This window comes from Drosophila tropicalis, unplaced genomic scaffold (genome assembly GCF_018151085.1).
Source record: "Drosophila tropicalis isolate 14030-0801.00 unplaced genomic scaffold, ASM1815108v1 contig_878, whole genome shotgun sequence".
Lineage (NCBI taxonomy): Eukaryota > Metazoa > Arthropoda > Insecta > Diptera > Drosophilidae > Drosophila > Drosophila tropicalis.
Genome location: NW_027173374.1, coordinates 3,113,193 through 3,134,611, shown reverse-complemented (window position 1 = coordinate 3,134,611; position 21,419 = coordinate 3,113,193). Strand labels below are relative to the sequence as shown.

Below are 21,419 nucleotides of genomic sequence, written 5' to 3'. Positions count from 1 at the left end.
GACAAAATCAATTTTTTGCTGAATTGGCAAAACAATTAACCCTTTAGGTGGCAATTGGTTGCTAAATAATTTAAAGCAATGTGTTTGGGTGGGTGTGTGTGTGTGTTGATAGAAAACTCTTGCCTCAAAAATAACGAAGTCAGCGCAAAAACAACGCCACTTGGTGAATTTTAATTGCCCTTCAAGGCATGGCTTGACTGGCTTCTTGAATCAGGGCCATACGAAAATATTCTTTATGGCAGCAACAACTTGAAGGCTTGAAACTTTAAAGGCCAATCACAAACGCAGTTTAATTAAAGTTTATGTTTACATTGCTTACTTTCCGGGTGCGGGTGTGTGTGTGTGCACTCGTATATTTTAATGAGGTTAAGCAAATGTGAATTACGCATACGCCATGTGTTGCAGTGAAAAAAACTCACAGCTGGCATTTATGGCACAAGAGTGATGAAGTTCAGCTAGCAGTGAGTCACATCAAAAGGGAAATTTAATAGACCAAGTTCAGGAGTCTTGAAACAATATTTTTCACCCATTCAAAATGAGTTCAAACAATTACTTTTAATAACTGTTTGCCAGTTGCCTATAACTAACTGAGTTTAAAGAAATCATAAATACGTATCGAGATTTTAATTTAAACAATATATTTTAATATATTTTACCCAGAATTAGCAGAAAATGTTTGCCCAACTTATTTTTACAATTAACTTTTGGGGAAAAATTCTGAATAGAACTAAAAATATCTCAGTGAAGAGACTTGTCTGGCTTTGAAATTGGACACACTAGTTGCTTAAAATTCTCATTGAATTTTTCACATTTTAATCATCTTGCTAAATTTGCTGTGGTCCTTGTCTCCACTTGTTCGGCAACAGCAGGTAAACTTTCAATTAAACAAGACCCCTCTGGTCGCTCGATTTCCGTCTTGTTGTCCCACTGTCGTCATTTTTTGTTTGTTCTTTTACCTGCTATTTCGTAGCTTGTGTCCAACTGTGTGCTAAGCCTTGGGCTATTGACCAAGGCCGGGCAATGGTTTGGCCGGTCTGGTCTCGGCAACCTGCTGATACTTTGTTGCCACTTTTCGCACCCGCAGCGAGTGAAGAAAACTCAAACATTGGTTACCCTGTGTGTGCCTCGTCTGCATCGCCCGGGTATTGTCAACAAACATGTTTCCAGGTTTCCTTTTGTTTTACAATGCCATTTTCTATTCCGTTTCTCGTGTTTTTTTGTTTTTAGGTAAATGAATGGCATTGACAGTTGCTTCAGTCTTGCTGAAGGCTGCAGCAGCACTTAAAGGCTAATCCTTCTGGCTTTTTACTGCATCAAGAGGCAAACGCTTAAGTGGGCAAAGTAATATGCACTTTTTGCGATAAAAGGCAAACTTATGAACATGTCGCGTTTTGGGCTTGTGTGTTTCATCTTCTTCCACCACCTTCAGGTGACTGTTGTCAGTGCGTGCGCCGGAAGCCATTGCGGGTTAAGCACGAAGACAGTCAGCCAGCCACATGGGGAGCAACTGAATGCGTGGTGAACAGGTAACGGAAGCACAAGCCGCGACACTTTCTGACAGTTGGAATGGCCACCTCTAACTCTTCACCTCCCTGTAGCCGGCAAATGACAAGCTTCAAGCTATGAACCAAGCCAAAAAGGCAATGGCAACGACTCTTTAACCCTCTTCTCTTTAACCCCCATCTTGCATTTCTCTCTCTTTCTATCTCTTTCTTTTTCTGTGTCCCCTTGACAGGAATTAGGAATGCATTGTCTCTATAACAGGAGAAGGCATGACGAGAGACATAAAGAGGCGAATCAGTTGCAGTTCGGTTTCTATTCTTTTGTCGCAGTGGTAGTGGTAGTAGAAGTCGTCGTCGCTGTGGTAGTCAGTTGTTGTCAACTCTTTTTGGTTCAAGTGTTTGTTGCACATTTGAAAGGCTTCTTTCTTGCGAATGACGGCAACAAATTAGCGTTTCAGTTATTTTTTTCTGGCAATTTCAGTTTGCTTCTCAGTGTGCGACCGGCAACAGTGAACGGAATGGAATTCGTTATGATTCTCAGTGAATAGTTGTGAAAGTGAAAAAGTGTAACTATTTAAAACGAATTCATTAGTTGAAGGAATAAATTGAAAAGCAATTGAAAGTGAAAAAAACAAAATGAACTACTTAGAATCAATGCTATGGTAAGACATATTGGACTAGTTAAATTTGGAGAGAAGTCTTTATTCAAAAGAGATGATATTAACGAGCATTCATTCAAAGTATAATCGAAAATAATTAGTTTAATCCCAAATACGAATAGCTTACTGTTCTTAACAAAGATTTTATTTTTTTTTTTTGCACTCTGAATATTATTTCACTCAAGCAGTGCATCTCACTGCCTTATCGAATGACAGTGCCTTCAAGCAGTGTCATTTCCGTTTCCCTCGAAATCGTACACTTTTACAACAATGCGGAAAAAAATTAAATTTAAAAATTATTTTCCATTTTAAATAGATTTAATACTTTGCACTTTATTAACTTTTTCCATTTTTTAATGACATTAAATGTGTTGAACTAAGCTTTCAGACAGCCACTTTTTGCTCTAGTCACACATTGCTGGTCAGATTATGGAAAGTTCAAAAACAACAAGAACAACCACAGAAAACGAAACAAAACAAACCAAGTAAAACTTTCATAACTTAATTAACCAGAAATTCATAAACAATTTCTGTGGGCCCCTAGAAGTATGCAGCATTTTCCATTTAGATGCCACGACAAATGGCTAAGAAGAATCTGATGTGGGAATTGCCTTTGGCATAGACTCTTTCTACCTATTGCCAAGAAAGAAGGGGGGCAAGAAAAAAAAAACGCAAAACATGAAACCTGCTTACTTTGGCCAATATTTGTTCACGTAATTTCACATTGCTTTTTGCTTTTTTGTTGCTTTTTTTTTTTTTTTGCCAATGGCCCTTGGCCAATTTGCTTGCTCACTCAAATGATGCGTAAAAATTACATTAGCGTTTTGGGTTGTTCTCTGTTCCGTTTCGTGAATCATTTTCGTTTGCTTAAAGTTCATCCAAGTTGAGCAATTAAAGCTGACCAAACATACATAAATCCTAGATTCTACCAATTGCTTACTTGAAAATCTGTTTGGCAGAATAACGCAATCAAATTATGAAAATTCTCTTTTTGAAAATGGTTATAGGTTCTTCCTTTTTGAATAGATTAGTTTTTTAGGTTTTTAGTTTTCTCTATATTTGCCAGCATTTTTGTGTGTGTTTTAGAGCTAGCTCTAGTTGGTATGATGCTTTTACCATTCTCTTTCCACTTCTGCCCCTTCTATCTTCATGGTGGATTTTTGTGCTGGTTGTCCTGTTGCAGTTGCACTTGCTGTTAGCCTTGTGATGGGAGCATGAAAAGCATTTTACACATGGCAGCATTTTTTAATTTTGCCAGGCAGCTTTTACAAAAATGAACATACACATACGCATAGCCGAAACACACACACACACAAACACTCAGTCGCACACACACACATTTGCGTTTACTAATTAGAAATAAAAACGCGCATTGCATTTGCTCATTATATACATGAGTATTTTTCTTCCTTTTTTTTGCTTTTCTAAGTTCCTTTTTCTTTTTTGTTAACTATTCTGGCCATATATGGCGGCACGGCATTAGTTTGAAAATAATAGACTCCCCTTCGTCTGGCTAGCTGGTCCATTGACAGTTCCATTAAATCACCAGACATGCTGAGCATGTTATCCGTTTCCTGTGCACAGTGCTTGGATTTGGTCAATTGCTGCCATTCGCTGGTCACACAACCTTTGCCCTCAATCTGCTCCAACAGCGGCAATTGCAGACTCTCGCCGAATAGTATAAATGCACGCCAATGGCTGCATTCATGCCAAAAGCATCCTGGTTGCTGGCTGCCCCAATTCGCATAGAAATCCACATGTCCCAATGGACGATCGAAGCCATAGCTGCCCACACTTGTATGCAATACTTCCACATAGTCGGCATCGGCCATTGTCAGGCGCTCTTTCTCTTGGGCATAGCGAAAGAAAGGCAATGCCGGATCAAGAGCTCGTATCACCTTTAAGCGTCCAGTTTGCACATATTTGCCAGCCAATCCAGCCACATGGGCACCCATACTGAAGCCAATCAATTGTAGATCTTCGAATCTCATGCCGGCCTCCTGATGCAGAAAGTCCACGAATTTGGCCACAACTTGGCCAACAGGCTTAACTCGATAACTTGCTGTTATATAATCTGAAATGGCTCCACGTCCCCAATCCACAGTGAATATATTATAATTTCCAGTACTTAGATTCATATAGGCCGGAAGCAAAGTATTGTATATATTGGCATGGGCATTACCCAACCAACCATGGATAATAATGCTAAAAAAAAAGAAGGGATTTATTATACATTCATTAACTGTTTTCTATATCTGAATTTGGGATAGAAAACATTACCGTGTAGGATTGAATGGATTAAATCGCGAGTGCCGCAAGGAGTTGGAATCATAAAGTTTGATATTCTCTGTGGTCATTAGCATAATATCCTTACTGGCATTATCCATCACATTAAGGCCAAAGGCAGCTGTCAATGTATTGCCCACAACTTGCTGTAATAGACGATGATGCTGCGCGGTGGAGGGATTGAGTTGATTTTGATGCTCGGAACCAGACGGAGGCGGATTCGTATGAGGATGATTGCTGGTGTGCAACTGGAAGTAGGTCTGACGTTCGGCATTGTACAGCAAATTGTAGTTCTGCAGTCGTAGTAATTGCTCATCGTCATCAACATCATTATCGTTATCATTATCGTCATCTTTGTTGTCGTTGCTGTTGTCCATTAGGCGGATGGGGTTGCCAAAGTTATGCCTTTCCGATATTGGCAACGTGTAGGGGCTCATTAAAGTGTAGGCGGCAGAGTGGTGCATGGCAGTAGCATTTTGTGTGCCTGTTTTAGACACATCGTTGCTTTGCTTCTGATGCTTCTGCTGCTGCATCGTTAGTTGTGTCATCTCAATGGCACTTTCCACTTCATTTGTCACTTTTACTTGCTCTGCGGGTCTTACCAGCAGTTGTAGCTCCTGCAATTGATTGTTTTCTGCATCGACCTTCTGGGCCAAAGCCTCATTCTGAGCACTATAATCAGCAAAGTTGTTCTCTACTTTTGTCGCCCCCGTTTCGTGCTCTTTTGAATTTGGCTCCAATTTTGCTGCAGCAAGCCACAAACAAACTGACGAAATGAAAGTGCATTAGAGACACATGAAACTAGATCAAAATCGAAATTCAAACAGTAAATGAGGACACTAATGATGATGATGATGATGATGGTGAGTTATTCACCTGCCTGGTAAATGAACAACAGTCTAAGATATATTCCCATTGTACTTTATATTTGGATTTTTTTCTCCCTTGCGTTAGATTCTTTCTCCGGCAGCCTGTTCGAGCTGAGATTAACAAACGACTGAATCTTCTCATGCATTTTATCACCTGCCTGAGTTGCTTGCTCTGTGTCTCTCTCTCTTTATTAATATGCAGCATTTCGCACTTTTCTTTTTTTTTTTACTTTAGCCTTCTTTTTATTTAGGTTTTTATCTTGTTGCTGTAGCTTAACAAACGATATTTATTTATTGCCTTAAGAAGATGAAAAAAGTATTAACATTTCGTAGTATTCTCTTCTTGTCACATTGTACACCTCATTAGCTGCTAATCTGTTGAGTCAATAAACACATTTTTTGATGGGGGGAAGTTTAACTAACCGAAACTTATTGCCGTGTTCCAGTGACCAACATTTCAAATTCATTATTACTGAACAAATTACTTAGCACTTGTCAAGTTTTCTGTACCTTTGTGCAATAGGTCATTGCCCTAATGTGAGACCTGTTAATGTGTCTGTAGCATAACTTTCACTTCTTTTCAAATTCTTACACTCAAAAAAAAAAAAAGCGTTTATAAACTAAAGATCTTTAATTAACCTTATTAGAAACCAATTTCTAAGTTGGGAATGAAGAACTTGCTCAAACAATCTTGGCCAAATCTCATCCTATTCCTTAATAATTAATGCATCTTACTTCTGTTTTTGGAAATTTGAATAGTCCAACTATTGGAGAAAAGAGTAAAAAATTACGTTTTTTGATGAATTTTGTTTAAAAGTTAATATTTTTTTTATGTGTTTTGTTATTTTATTAAAATATTTGTGCTTAAACATGTTTGCTAAGAAAATATTATAAAACACTATCTAAAAATCTCTCATAAGCACTCAACATTTATGCGAAATTTTCTAATCAAATTTTGTACGCCTTTTGTTTTTTCTTTCGTTTCTTTCAGGTAAGTTCCCCACCGATTCCGGCTCAAATATCAGCGGCATAAAAGGAAAAAATGGCTATTCTTTTATGACATCCGGTGCGCGTGCATTTCTGGCTAGCATTTTATATAGAACAAATCATATCTTCAATCTGCAATCGAAAAACGTGACGAAAACAAAAAACAAGAGAAACACAAACCAGAGTGTAAAACCGCCCAAAGGTAACGCTAACCAAAATGAAGATGAACATGCTGATGAAGCAAGCAGAGGAAAACCCCTTATCTCTCGTATGCTGCGTGGTTGAGAAATGAACTCTTGAATGCCCCCAAACAGGACAAAAAATTCAAGGGGTGGGGCAGGGGGAGACAAGATGAGTACGAAGGATCTGAGCATAGCTCTTCACAATTTTTTTGTTGCACAGAGATAGCGCAGAACTGAAAATTTATTGAATCTGATGTCACAGCGAGAAAAACAGGAAGCAGGAGTAAACGTTTTGTTTCAATTTTATACCCAGTGGATATCCTATAATAGGGTATATCCTAAATGATATGCAAAGGTTAGAAGGAAGCATTTCCGAGTCGAACATGTCCCTCATCTAACTACTTCTCATAGAATTTCTTTAAAGTTATCCGATATTAAGGATATAAATCTTTATTTTAAATAGACTCATGTGAAGAGAATAAGATACGGGTCTACTTACTTAGTACTGGGTAACACAAACACGACTTGCTGACGGATTCCGCTTTAAGCCATGTGAGGAGATTTTAATTTTCTTCCCCTGCCACACCATTAAATCTGTTGATGACGATGATAGGACAGAAGCAAGTTCAATGTACAATGTTTTATCAGAGACATTTATACATTTGCATTTTACTTGTTGTTGTCGCCATTGTGCAAATGCAACACTCAGACAGGATTTGCGGGCAAACAATATAACGCGAAACAATAATCGATTAAAAAAAAGGCTGCTGCAAAAGGGTCCCTCCTCCTCCCTTTACTAACAAAGTCTCTTGGCTTTGTTTGCCTTTTTTGTCCGTCTATTTTTTATATTTTTTTTTTTGTATAGCTACAAGCTCAAAAATGTCACTCAAGTGACTTTTATTACAGAGACAAGAAGCAGTCCGTCTAGGTTGGGTTAGAGAATACATTGAGGAGGACTATTTGCCCGCAAAATACTTGAGTTTAGTCTTTGGTGTCAGCATATTTACTAGACATTTTTACTCAAGAAGGTACTTCACTTTTGCATCCTGCAAACTTAAGCAGAATGCATGCCGCCGCGTTATGCTTAGTATCCCTCATCTCTACATCGGTCTGAACGCTTTCCCCGCTTCCTTTTATAACCTCTTGTGCCACTCAGGCATGCTGAGTCAGATCTCTCCCTCTCTCTGTTTTTTCTCAGTGAAAATTGTAAACAATAAGATGGAAAATGGTGGAACATGATATTTAAGCAGGATTAAGCCAGATTGAAAGGCAATCTTCCCATAATAATAAGCATAAATTCAATCTTTTACACAAGATGCAGCTCGGTGGATGAAATATCGTCAAGGTGTTAGTTTGAGTTAAACGAAACCCCAGGCCGATTTAAATGAAAGGTGTTATATACTCCATGGCAGAATATAGTTCGCAAGAGAATTTGGTTTAATATTTAGAAAAGGAACAAATATAATTTGGCAGCCTTAACAAAAGACTAAAATGACTAGTTATTACGTCTAAAAATTCGTGTTGAGACTTTCTTTTTACAAATTTCTAACTTTTCGTTTATATTGAATCGTCAATCTTATTTGATCTGCTATTTTTCAATCAGTTATTTATCACTACTGATAGTTAGGGATGTAAGGAAGTAAACAGATTTTATTTAAATCGTTGACTAAGAAGATAGCATCCCTTTTTTAAACTTTCACACGGGCATGTAAGTTTTACAGTTCTGTTAAGATTATGGGAGCTTTTTGCAATTCCGAATCCTTTTTACAGGACTTTAGAGCTTTTCCCATAAAAGCTTTATGCACAGCATGTACAGATATAGCTTAGACTTCAAAAGGACTAAAATACAGTGTGCTTTTGCTTGATAGACAGCTGATCAAACTAAAAGTTTACAAATTCAAAAGAGCTTTTAGTCCTTGGCGGTTATAATTGCCTTGTATCTATGTATGTATGTGTGAATGAATAAATGTGTAACACATGTCAATCAATCTGCCGACCCATATCAACTAACTTTACCGACTAAATGACAACATTAGTAAAGAGTTTTTTTTTGGTTTTCATAGGAATCAACAACCCCTTTTTTCGGTATATACCAATAAAAAAACAAAAGTTTTTTTCCACCCCATAATAGATTCAATTACAATTACATGTCGTTAAAAGCTTTAAAAAGGTCACGAGCCATCAGTCAATGGTACTTTATAAATAAAATGTGAGTTAACTTAGTGAGTGAAACTGTCTGTCTCCATGGTATTTCCGGTCCTTCTTGGTCCTTAAGCAGCTCTCTGCCTGCCACTTGTCTTTCTGTCTAAGCATCTTCTGTCGATTTGTATGCAAATGAGACAGTTTCCTGTCACACACACACACATACACACGCACTTAGCAAACAGGATGCGTTGTTTGCTTGGGAAATTTGTGTGCACACTCACAGTCTAGGGCATATGTACATTGAACGTTTTGTCACACCTTTTAATTAACGAAATTACTTGGTGCCACAAACAAGAACCACCAGTAACAATAAAACCACAAAACTTGGCTTGACTCTTGTTCTCTGTGTCTCTTGGCAATCCTTTTTGTAAGCAATATGTCGTGCTGCTGCTGGTTTGTCCTCCTACTCATGTCGGTTGGTTGTCTTTTACCCGCTTTTCCTCCAGCTTGAGAGCATTTGTTCATTTCATGGCTGTCATTTTGAAGGACTTGCTTCTCATTTCCGAGTGGCTGAGTTGAAAGTATTTTCTGTTGCTGCTGCACCTCCAAACCAAATGAAAGAACCCTTCCATTAACCAGACCGCTTTCCTCATGCCCCCATTTCTACAGCGTTGTTGCTGCTCTTTTTTTTTTTTTTTTGCTTGCTGTTCGTGTTATCCTGTCGTCCTTTTTTATATGCACTTTCAAGCACTTAATAAGCTCGACAAAAGCACCGACAATTTGCATGTGCTGGAGCCGGACCACTTACCTTAACCCTTGAGTTTTACACGCATTTACACCCGTTTGTCTGCCGTTCGTCCCCCATAGCCCTTTTGATGCCTAACCCCACCCATTGGCATTTACGTCATGTCTCTGCGTTTACCTTTTTCTTCCATTTGTGTGTGTGTGTGTCTTTGAGTGTATAAATGTGTGGGGTAACTGTTTGTGTGTGTGTGTGTGAGCCGGCAACATATCGTTTGGCGTTTTTATTTTTAGGTCAAAGTAATTTCCGCAAATTTTATCATCATCATCAGCTTATGAGTTGTTAATGGTGATAAAATAAAAATGAGTTAATAAAGTCCGCACAAAAAGGGGGTCATATTGTAAATATGCTGACATCTCGAACTGAAGTAAAGTTTTACAGCTGAAATTACGAGTGTGTGTGTGTGTGCTGTCATCTATGTATCTAGCTGATTAACTTGTTTATTGAGAAAGCCAATGAGGGGACCATTTTATTGATAGGTTTGGAATTAAGGATCCTAGGTATTAACATTTTATTGGCATTGAGCATTGGCTTGTTAGGCATGAGAGTAGATTTGTATCGTTTAGTATAGGCTGTCATATAGTCCTCTCGGTTCTTAAGAAACTGCAGGATCACGACTTTCTATATAAATAGCCAGGCCAATTATCCCTTAGAGAGAACTTCTTTCAAATGAAATAACAAGTTTAATAATCAATTATTCTGACTTTTTCTCAAATTAAGAAAACTTTATTTAAAACGTTCAAAAAAGTTATAGAGCAAATTAAAATTTCTTAAATATGAATATGAATTGATAAAAAATGTGCAATAATGTTAATGAATTCCTTACATAATATTTATTTAAACTTATTATCTAAACGATATCGTAATACTTGTTATAACTCATACATGAAGAGTACACTGCTTCAATTTTCTTTTATATACAATTCTGTAGGAATTCGCAATCTTTCTAGATATAATTGATATTCCTTTTTTAACCCCGATATAGTCCAGGTGCACTATTTGCATTAACATTTTGTTGTTATTCACATTGAGCTAAGTTTGCTTTTCACTGGAATTGTAGGGCAAACGGGGTAAAAGAGGTTTTTCGCATTATTCTCCCTTATCATGTGACACATTTGATGGTCATGTGAGACTCATTCACTTCTAATGCATATTATATTGCAACAACAACAACAAATCACCCCGTTCTCCGAATATTCGTTATAACGCAGTGGGTGGTTTGGATTACAATGTGTATTTATAGAAGGGAAGCAATTAGAGGCTACCTCAAGCATAGTTAAGCATAGTCAAATTGAAATAGAACACAACAAACGCTTAACCAATATCGAAGTATTAAGGTCCACAGACACACACTCACACACATAGGGCATTAGCAGCATGTGCATCATCAGAGAGAAAAATCTATTCCGCCGGCAGCAAGAGAAATGAAAATGAGAAACATAAGGTGGAGGAAATTGCAACCCTTAAGCAAACTCAAAAAAAAAAAACCGTAGGGAGTTCCTGCTGCACTGCATTAAATCTCATCTTTGTCGAAAAATCTTTGTCATCTGTTTATTTTTTCTCATTTCTGGAGTACGCCTTCTTCGCCCCTCACGCCCTTAAACTCCACATCATCATGGTTTGTAGCATATTTTTAGGGGTGACTTTTTTCGGGTGCGAGAAAACTGCAGCATCCCAGGACCCATGTATCCGGCATTTGGCCTGGCAACATTTCGGCTGCTGCTGTTGTTGTTGCTGCTGCTGATGGCCAGCAGCAGCTTCTTTTGCCACCCCCACCAAGCCCATCGCGCCAGTGCGCCTTGCTGCCTGCCTGCCACCCTCTATAAACAGGGAGTGGCCGATCTGCCCTTATTTTCTTATCGAAAAAGTTAGGCCTAAAGTTCACAAAATATAAAACTGTGCTTCACGGCAAAGTGATTTCAGTTTAAGTAAACGTTTTTTTGGTGTGCGTTTTTTTTAATTATTCCATTCTCTTCTTTTGGTGGAAAAGTTTGCTAAAGTTTAATTAAGTTTCTTAATGACTTTTATATTTTTAAAACTTTTCGTATTTCATTTGCCGAAGCATTTCATCAGGTTTTATCTATACAATGGGTTTCTCTTGTTCTCTCGGTTCTTCATCTTTGGTTCTCTCTCTCTCTCTCTCTCTCTCTCTCTCTCTATCCTACTCTATCTCTCTGTTACTCTCTCATGAATTTGCAGCATCCTGCTTATCCCTTTGCCTGATATAAAATACACACACACAGCCAAACGCACACTCATACACAGACACACACACATAAGCTTGTGTGCGTTTTGTAGTTTGCCGTTGCTTTGAGCTTTGAATTAAAAATGGAAAATTGATTTTTCCGGTTGCTCATATATACGCATACATACACACACCAACACATTTACATACACATCTTTATAAGCAGAATTATACTTATAACTGAGTGTGTGTGTGTGAGTGCCTACGTTTGTGTGGGTCGGCTTGTGTGTATGTGTTTTTGTGCGCCTTAAGCCGGAAAATTTGTTGAGTATATGAAGGAGGTGATGAATTTTCTTCATTCCTTTTCGCCTTGAATCATCATGATCATCATCAGAATTAGAGTTTTCCGCTCGTTGCCAGAGACGCTCAACAATGTTAATGCCCCGGCTCAGCAGTACGAAATGAATATGTTACTATACTGCTGTGACAGGACAATATCACTGGCAAGCTCTTTAAATAGTTAGATAGAAGGACGATGTTAGGAATATTCAACACTTTGAATCACTGCAGAGGCTCTCTTTCTCATTAACAATAACTTTTTAATAGAAACATATATATGCATTTGCATATATATTCCTCAATTTGGACCATTAAAATGTGTTAGTCCATATAATAGAGTTTTAGATCCGTCATTGAGCCGGGAGAAATTGCACGTACGAAAACCCAAAGTTGACTGAAAGGCAACCCAGGGAAGCGAACATCGTCGTCGCTGTCGCTGCCGTCATTTTTCGAGGGTTGCGCGCGCATTCCAATTGCGAAATAAAATGAAAACATAAAACTCTCCCCCGTATATGGCGCGGATCCCGTGGTAGAGAACTAAGGGTTGCTCCTCTCTCCCTCTATCTCTCTGGCAAACTCTCTCGCTCTCTGTCTCCTTTTTCAGGCTATCTCTGCGCTCGTTTTTGCGTTAGTGAAAATTCTATGAGCAGATTTTTCCCTGTGTATCTTGTATGCAATTTTGAGGGTGGTTTCCAGTCAAATGTCGTTCTCTTCGTAGAATTAACCATCCCCTCCCCCACACAGACAAACACACACACACACACAGGCACGGTCACTCTCATGCTTTCACCCTGTGTACATATATGATATATAGACATTTCCAAGCGACGCGAACATCATGTTGAATTTATGCGGTGTTCCTGTGCACTTTGCCCATCGCCCTCTTTCGCTTCTCTCCGTTCTTTACTCATATCCACCCAGCACCCGCTTCCTTCAGAAAATCAAATGTAAAAACAATAAACTTACTCCATATGCTCCAGGACAACAACATGGCTAAAGGCAAAGGCACATTAAGGGGTTGCAATTGCGCCTCATCTCATTTTCATTTTGTGGCATTTTTCTCAATGAAAATGTCAGAGTAGCAGTAAAATAAAGTTGTCTGTCTCGGCCCCGGCACAATTTTTGGCTATGTTTGCTCACTATTCTCTCTCCCTCTCTCTGTCTCTATCTCTGTCTCCATCTCCCTCTCGCCTTTTCTGTGTTTCTCGTTCTATCTACATCTGAAATGCACTTTTTTCCTTTGTATCTAAATACATAAATTTGGTAAAAATATGAGGAGTAGAGGGAAGGGCCAAATGCTTGGCTCTTCGGTGAGAAGACAGGTGAACAGGCAAATCCTTGCAATTTGTTCCCTGTTGTTGGATTTTACTGACTATTGGAAATTGTTCATTGTGCAATTTGTTCTGGTGAATGCTAGGGTAAGGGATTGATGTCAGATTGTTGCATTTGATTCACCGAAGCGCATACCATGTGTGGATTAGCCAAACATTGTCATAAATAATCTATTAGAAGGGAGTGGTTCGTGGTCAGACCAGAATTAAACTTTAGCACTGTCTTTATTTCTGTAAAACTTGTTGACCAATTTTTAACTATACAAGTCTCTCCTTTGGTAGATTGTTGAAATGGAATAATTTACAATCTACAAACTCTTAAACACATCTTAGACATCTAAAGCAATTCCTTCCTTAACTATATAGAGAAAACAGATAATTCTCTGGAATATTCTTGACAAATCATCTAGTTTGTGACTTATGTACAGTCTATAAGAAGCAAAAGGAAGTATTATGTTTCCCATTTGTTTATGTCCTTTACATAAAAATGATTAGGACCTTGTATTTAATTTGACACGAAATTATTATAGAACTCACATATCCTGCTGTGTTTAGTTAAAGCAATTGAAAATATCAGTATCCTGTGTGCCAATGTATCGTTGGCCCCCTACGCCACACACACCGGCGTCATCCTCTGAGTGCTTAAGAGTCCTGTGACGTCTCCTATAAGCATAGTGAGAGCAAATCGAATTACTTTCACCGCCGGCACTTGTGAATTCGTTGTTGCTGATGTCATTTCTCGTTGGAAAATCCATGTACATAACTTGTAATTGTATTGGTCACCTGACAAATTACCCAAACGCCCACTCTTCTCATATTTCAACTCTCTAGCAGTAACCTTCTTCCCATGTTTTCCCAGCCTCTACAATTTCCTTTTATTTTTCTCTCTAAATTCTCCTTTCTTTTTTTTATTAATTTGATGTCAATATTTCTGGGTCAGTAGCCATAAAATTGACAGACTTCTTTACCAAGCCCCAAAATCTGCTCACCAACCCACACACACTCACACACACACACATATGTATGTGTATACACAGGAGTTCAATAACCGTTTTTATCATCGCCTACCGCGAAACCATTTTGACTCCTTTCAATCATGATGACGGCTGCTTTAAGTTACCTTTCAACAGCTTCATTGAATTATTTTGCAATCTATTTTAATAAATTTCATATCCTTTGGCATTATTTCCCATTTCCTGTGTCAAAAATCAATAACGCACGTAACGCATTTGTTGCCTTTCCCCTTTCCTCCACCATCACCCCCACCTTTTATCAACTACTCCCACTCCGTTAGCTCGGTAAACGTCGACGTCGACGTTAACATCAACATCGTCAGCTCGATTTGTTTTTGATTACACACATATATATATAAATATATCTACAGATATATCTAGATATGTATATGCACATACATATATACATACATGTATATCCCATTGGGAAAAAGAAAAAGAACTATTTGAAATTTGGTCCCAAGCAATCGAAATGTTTTTGTGGGATATTTTCTACCCCTTGAATAATGCTCAGAGCGCAGACGCATTGGAAATTTTTCAAATTATGTAGAGTCCTTTGGACGCGCTTAGACGAAGTAGAAAGGAACCCCCTTTTAGGCTTCACAGACATCTTTTGAATATAAAATGTTATTCAAATTTGAAGTAAAACTGCAAAAAAAGTTCACAGTGGCGCTTTCTACATTTCAAATTCAAGATACCTGCTGGCGCCACAATCAAACACAGTGGCTCCACTTAATACACTGTTTATTTGACAGTTTTTAGGGGATACTTTCAAATATATTCAGATACTTAGCAAGTGAAGCAGCTCACTTTGTCTTCCCACGATTCAACATTGACTGAAAGCTTTATTATAGAAGTTCTTTCATTTCTTAACTTTCTACTTATCCTGTATATTTTGACCCACTTCCTATTTTTATAAGGTTTTTTTTATAGTTAAATTCACTTGTCACTTCCTTTCACTCCAATGTGAAGGTTACATTTCCTTCCTGTTTCACATTATTGTGGCTTCCCCCCTCAATTGGAATCGAATTACTACTTACCAAAAACAAAAAAAAAAAGAACATAAAAATAGTTGTCCACTTTATTCCTGGCTGTTAACTGGAATTTATTAATCTAGAAATGTGTAAATAAATTAAATTTTTTAAGTTCTTTCTTATTTCCATTTTGTTGACTGAACTGTTCCATGTCATTTTCTGCATCTTTAGTCCAATTTGATCCTTGAATGTGGGCATCTTCTTTTGGGTAACAGCGCCTGCCCGCATGTGTGATTGGACACTGATCTCGCCATCATTTACTTCTTCTTATTTTGATCCTTGGCTGCATTGTGGGTAGGGAAGAGCAAATGAGTCGGGTTATTGAAGCTAAAGATTTATTATAGAGACTTTTTTGCATTCAATTTTGACATTTCCTCACAAAACACATAAATTTATTTCTCTCGCTGTGCGCCGGCTAAAGCACTGTCATAGCCAGGCCAACGGCTCCAGCCGTTATTGCTGTATGAACGGCTATAGCAGATGCACTTGGCCTGAACGAGCTTGGTTTCGCCGCGATGTCTGGAAGCATAGAAAATTTTCAATTACACATTTTTTTCTTAATTTGTTTTAAATATGAAAATTTTCAACGCCTCCAGAGAAATAATTATGAAGAGTATTACGGGAAATATCAAAATTACCAAGGAAGCGCTGAATTTTTTTAACATATTGCATCAAAACTTACATGGGGGACCTAGTGTATCACCTTGCATGGCTTCAACCAGACCCGCTGGAGTCTCATATTTCTGATTGTACACTTTAAACTGATTGAGAGTGTGATGACAAATTGAGTTTAGAAATTGCTCGCTTATACTTATTTACATACCTTGCGAATTGGTGGGGGATACCCCTTGCGGGTCTCAATCACTTCACAAGCAGCTGCACCTTTGGTATACCAAACGTCATCTCGAGTTGCCGCTATTCGTATCCAAGCGAGAACTTCCAGTGCAAATCCGAATCCGCAAATAAGTATCATGGGCACTGCCTATAAAATGTAAATGAGATAATTAAAAACATTTATGAGATTCTTAGAATCTATTACAAGACATAAATCAATCTCAACCACTTAAAAATAGTTCCACCCTTTTCTTCTCATAAAAGTCATCAAGCAAATGAATGTCATAAATCATCATTCGACTTTTCAACACATTTCAAGTGGATTTTAGTAACTTCCAACACCTGTCAACACACACGCAGACATTAGCCAACACTAGAGCCTAGAAATATCCTGTCAATCTACCTGACAACCCTCTTTTTTCGTTTTCTTTCCCCTAGAACAAACTCAGTAAAAGGAAAGAAAAACCAACAAATGACAGCTGTGTTGCCCATACTGTCTCTCTGTCTCTTTTTCTTTCTGCATATTCTCTTCCCTCGTCTGTGAGTGTGTGTGTGTGAGTGTGGTTATCGAATTCCTCTGCGCACGTTAATTCGTATGTGAAATTTTAGACCCTTCTTTGCAAGGGAAACATCCTGCGTGGCATTCAGAGTTCAACAATCATTCGAGCTGCGCAGTCGCAACGGAGAGAAAGACATTTCGGTAGAAAAAAAAAAATCAGGAAGAAAAATATACATATTCTTGTTGTGTTGAGAGAACATTTTCTATTTGTGTATGTGATTTTTTGTGCATGAGAAAAAAAAACGAAGAAGAAGCAGAATACATATTTGCATTAATTTATGTGATTGTTGAATTGAAATACATAAGAAGCTCCTTGGCAACTAACATCAAAAACGAGAACCTAAGGTCGTAGCCAAACCAACGCTCATTTGCTTAGAGATATAGACACAAGAAACAAACAATTCGAAGTCAGCCCTTTCCGTGTGATACGTGTAAGCTTTTGCCGTGTTTTCGTCCATTTGTCGTAGAACGGCCTTCAAAATTCAGATCAAGCAAGAAATGCACGCGCTTAAGGAAGGCGCCACCATGCTGCATCATCACCAGCAACAGCCACCGCCGCCTCCACAGCCCCGCGAGGATTTACTTACAGCTGATAATTTCTTTTATGCCCACAGCAATCCCATTGATAATGCAGCTGCCGCTGCTGCCGCCGCCGCTGCGGCCGGTTTAATGGATAATCGCGATTTACACAATGCGCTGGTCGCCTCCATAGCCAATAGCAATGTGGCTGCCATCAATGGGACTCTGACCACAGCGGCGGTATTGAAAAGTGCTGCTGCAGTGCAGCAGCAGCATCAACAGCAATCCCAACAGCAAACACAAGGCTCGGCTGCTTCGCAGCAACAACAACAACAGCAGCAATCGGTGACTTCACCTGGACAAGATCTCAATCAGCAGGTCACACAGAGTCCTCCACAACAGCAGCAGCAGGCAGTTGCCCAGCAGGCTGCCTTGGCCCTCCTAAAGGTGGAGAATGTGAATGCAGCAGCTGCTGCTGCTGGACAGAATGGTGGCGGAGTTGGACCAGCGGCCAACATAAGCATCAAGAGCAGTTCATCGGGTCGCTCAACGCCCAGCAATAGCGGTGGCAGTGGATCAGATCCCGCTCCCGGCAAACTCTTTGTCGGCGGTCTCAGCTGGCAGACATCATCGGAGAAGCTCAAGGAATACTTCAATATGTTTGGCACTGTCACCGATGTCCTCATCATGAAGGATCCCGTCACTCAGGTAAGCAGATTGTAGTCGATTTCTCTATTTCTATTTTTATTTCTGCATATATTTGCATATAACAATAAACAGACGAAAAACACCCCCTTCTCCTTTTCCTCCTCTTCTACCTACATATGTATACTCTCGTTTGCGACCTGTTTACTTGCATTTGAATTTCGCATGAAGTTTTTACAGCTAAACCAAATTCCAGCTTAGCCTGCAAATCGTTGGCACAGCAGCTGCGGCAATGGCATAAAGGCGGATTAAGCTGTCTCCCTTACTCCCTTTACCTCTCTCTGTTTCTCTCTATTTTTGCAATTTCCCTTTTAGTATTTACCTTTTCATCGTCATCCTCCACGTCCAAGAGATGGAGAGAGAGGTTTAGAATTACAGTTTTTCGCTACGTGCCAAACAAAAGACAAGGCAATCAAGCAGGTCTCAAGTGTCTGATGAGCAACTGGGCCCTTAAAGGCTTTTAATATTCCAATTATATCTATTTTATATCGAGCTAGGGAGAAATAATATTCACTTTCTAATCAGTATGCCCCAAAAGATTATTGGATCAGTTCAATGCAAGAAAGTTATCATATTTAAAGGTGAAAGAAGCGAATTAAGATTAATCCAGAAATTCTGCTAATACTAACAAAATTTGTATTCTAGAAAGGCCAATTTATTGTTTATTTGTGTGGTTTCTCGAAAATTCCATTAATATTGACTTGAGTGAGCTAAACGACATAGAGGAATCAATATATAACCTAAAATGTGCATTCTTTTTTCAAATCTTTTACTAAAATTTTAAAACGAATTGAAAATGTTGTCTCAGTTGCAACAAATTAATCTGAAAATTTACCGGAAATTGCATTTCGTATTGGTTTAATGCACAAAGCAATTTGTCCGCTTATTAAATGGACATGTGGAGACTACGTCCCCCTTTCTTTGCTTCGCCGTCCCCCCTTTAGGCGTAGAAACTCCATCTCCCCCCAAAAAAACCAACAGTTTCGTTGTTCTTACAGTTGTAGCTGAACACGCGCGCGCTCTCCGCATTTTAGTAGTAATAAAATAGCAGCTGCCGCTTATAGAGCAAGAGTCCTGGAGGGTCCTGAAGCAGAAATAGCAGCTGTTCCTGTTATTGTGTGGCACAGGACAAAAGGTTGGCCGTTGGTTCCTGTTTCGGTTTCTGTGCCTTAGGGTAGTTTATCATCATCGCCGCCAATGTTGGCCTGCTGCTGCTGCTTAGCAGCAGCAATTGCGCAATTACAAAGTGAGTTGAAGTTGAGGGAATTATTCGCCAAGCAAAAACTATATAAAAGGCGACTGATCACTGTTGTGCCGCTTGACTAACGGGGTTGTATCCTTACCAACAAATGCAAGTAAACAATGTCCTTTTCCCTCTGTCATTGTCTCTCCCTCTCTATCTACACACACACACACACACACATACAGAACGCACCTTTTGTTTCCCCCTGGCTTTAAGAATGTATATCTTCTATATGTATTTGATACAAACAAAAGCAAAGAAAAAAAGAAATATTTAACACAAAGAAGCTAAAGAAGAGAGAATGAAAACTGGTTTGCCAACTGTCTGTCTGGGTACAACTTGGCACACATATACAATACATACATACATACATACACACATACTTACACACATACATATACTATATATGATCATGTTCCTTGTGTGAACGAATTAAGGTTATTATCTCCTGGTATTGAAACTAGTTTATAAGCAATAGCTAGACCATTATCTTATTATATATTACGTATGTCTGTAGAGTTCAAATTACAACCAAATATGCATATATATGAGAACAGACAATCAAAAAAACCTAATTATAATCCACAACAAAATATGACGGCAGCAGATCAACATCGTTGGACTTCCTTTACGAGCTGAGATGAGCAGGTAATCCCGAGGCGATAAACCGTATAGAACACTCAGGACATAATCTCTGGTTTTTAGGTATATTTCATTCAACGCCAAAATTTCTTAACTACTTTTGTATAAACCAAGAAAACAAAACCAAAAAAAACTACATACCAAGAAAAATTTAGTGTAATGTCTCTTCTGACGCATCGTGTAACTCGTATTTCTCGTATAACTCTGAGCAATAATACTTCTTATTATATCATATACATATAAATATATATTTATATATAATTGTAATCGTATTCTAATTAAATGTACTCGTACTTGTACTCGTATTGTGAATTTCTTTAGTGTTTTTTCACCCGTCAAAGGAATCGAACAAAACAAAAGAAAAAAACAAAGTTGAAAACTGAAAACAAATACAGCAAAGTTACATGCATTCTCTTAACTGAATTTCTCTGTTAAGCAAAGAATTCGACTCTAGTTAGACAGATGTGTTTGAACCTGTCCAACACCCCCCCCAACACAACCACCCACCCCCGTTCTTTAATATCCTTTCCTCTTCTAGTTAAAAAACCAAATGAATATCCATAGTTATAGTTTAAATAGCACACAATTTGATAACTGATTTCTATTTGTTGGCTTTTTTATTTATTTTTGGCAAAAAAGAAAACCAAAAAAAAAAAAAACTGTTTTTACTCTTAACATAATTTTATCGTTTTGTAGTTAATATTTTGTGTTATAATTCTTAATTTTGTTAATTGGCAAAGGTTTAACAAAAAATCTATGGAAACGAAACTAATGTGTTTGTTTTTAAATATATTAAGCATAGAGAATTTTAATTAGTTCTTAACTAGAGTAAAAAAAACTGCTTAACCACAAACAACCATGATATTCGAGAAATTTTAGAAATGTTCTTTATTGAAACCTTAGGAACTCATATATATAACTAGCAAACAGAACTCTAGGTTTTCTTAATCCTCCCTTTGATCCGTACCCACCCCACGACATACACACCAACACCCACAACCCCCCAACTAATTAGTTGAATCGTTTTCTCAGAATCTCCCCAATAATACTGATGCTACATTTAGTGTGTTCTGTCATCTCTGGAACAACCAGCAAAAACTATGTCCTAGACCTAAGTGATTGAAGATTGTATCATATATGTATCTTTATATATATATTTGTATTACGTATTTAAATTTAATCTTAAGCCAAAAACTGATCATACATACTCCTCTTTAATATGCTTATGTTAATGGGACATTTGGCGATAAAAGGAATTTTACTAGATTACAACATTAAGTAGTATTCCATAGTAGCAGTAGTTAGTTAGAGATTAGAGAAAAAAGTATTTGATTATTCATTTTCGAAAGCATATATGCTAAAAATATAGAGAAACAATTGTGTTTGAAGAAAAGTTGTGTGGCTTTAAGTTTGATGGTCCTAAAGTTGGATTTACTTGCTGTTTTTTGAATAAAAAAAACCGTTAAAAACAGTTTAGTTTCGACCACAAATCTTTTTCATATCCTCCTTTCCCTTTCTGATTGAAATAGTTATTAGTTAATAGTTATTATAGCTTATGCACGACTTCTCCTTATGATTTGCTT

General features: G+C 38.1%; 3 protein-coding genes across 11 annotated transcripts in view; 1 reads left to right on the top strand and 2 right to left on the bottom strand.

The window, feature by feature from the left end:
• The window catches only part of msi (musashi), a 120,349-nt gene that overhangs the window by 93,105 nt on the left and 5,825 nt on the right, over positions 1-21,419 (top strand). For 6 of the 8 annotated variants that reach the window (XM_068301598.1, XM_068301596.1, XM_068301594.1 and 3 more), the window contains one exon: positions 17,342-17,954. In XM_068301598.1, coding sequence (XP_068157699.1) covers positions 17,342-17,954 — 613 coding nt within the window. Of the gene's footprint in view, positions 1-2,033; positions 2,165-16,781; positions 17,955-21,419 lie in introns of those variants that run through there. The other 2 variants (XM_068301599.1, XM_068301601.1) reach the window with 2 other exon arrangements.
• LOC137585820 (uncharacterized) lies at positions 3,586-15,562 on the bottom strand. The gene is made up of 3 exons (XM_068301796.1): positions 15,478-15,562; positions 4,442-5,213; positions 3,586-4,366 (listed from the first exon to the last, which is right to left on the bottom strand). Exons 1-3 carry the CDS (start codon positions 15,560-15,562, stop codon positions 3,586-3,588), a joined length of 1,638 nt encoding a protein of 545 aa, XP_068157897.1.
• ymp (yellow-emperor) overlaps positions 15,370-21,419 on the bottom strand; it is a 19,656-nt gene continuing 13,606 nt past the window's right edge. The window contains exons 4-7 of one of the 2 annotated variants that reach the window (XR_011033625.1): positions 16,158-16,316; positions 16,017-16,095; positions 15,683-15,853; positions 15,370-15,617 (exon numbers count right to left, since the gene is read on the bottom strand). Coding sequence is in view for 1 of the 2 variants with exons in the window: in XM_068301603.1 (XP_068157704.1) it covers positions 15,592-15,617; positions 16,017-16,095; positions 16,158-16,316 (264 nt within the window). In the remaining variant the exon portion in view is untranslated. The remainder of the gene's footprint in view (positions 15,618-15,682; positions 15,854-16,016; positions 16,096-16,157; positions 16,317-21,419) is intronic. The other variant, XM_068301603.1, reaches the window with a different exon arrangement.

Excerpts from the sequence above, each read along its gene's own strand:
- LOC137585820 (XM_068301796.1), bottom strand. The coding sequence starts at position 15,562 with ATGCGGGCAGGCGCTGTTACCCAAAAGAAGATGCCCACATTCAAGGAT. Across the intron at positions 5,214-15,477 it reads GCAGAAAATGACATGGAACA|TTTGTTTGTGGCTTGCTGCA; the intron begins GTTCAGTCAACA and ends TCATTTCGTCAG. Across the intron at positions 4,367-4,441 it reads AATCCATTCAATCCTACACG|CATTATTATCCATGGTTGGT; the intron begins GTAATGTTTTCT and ends CTTTTTTTTTAG.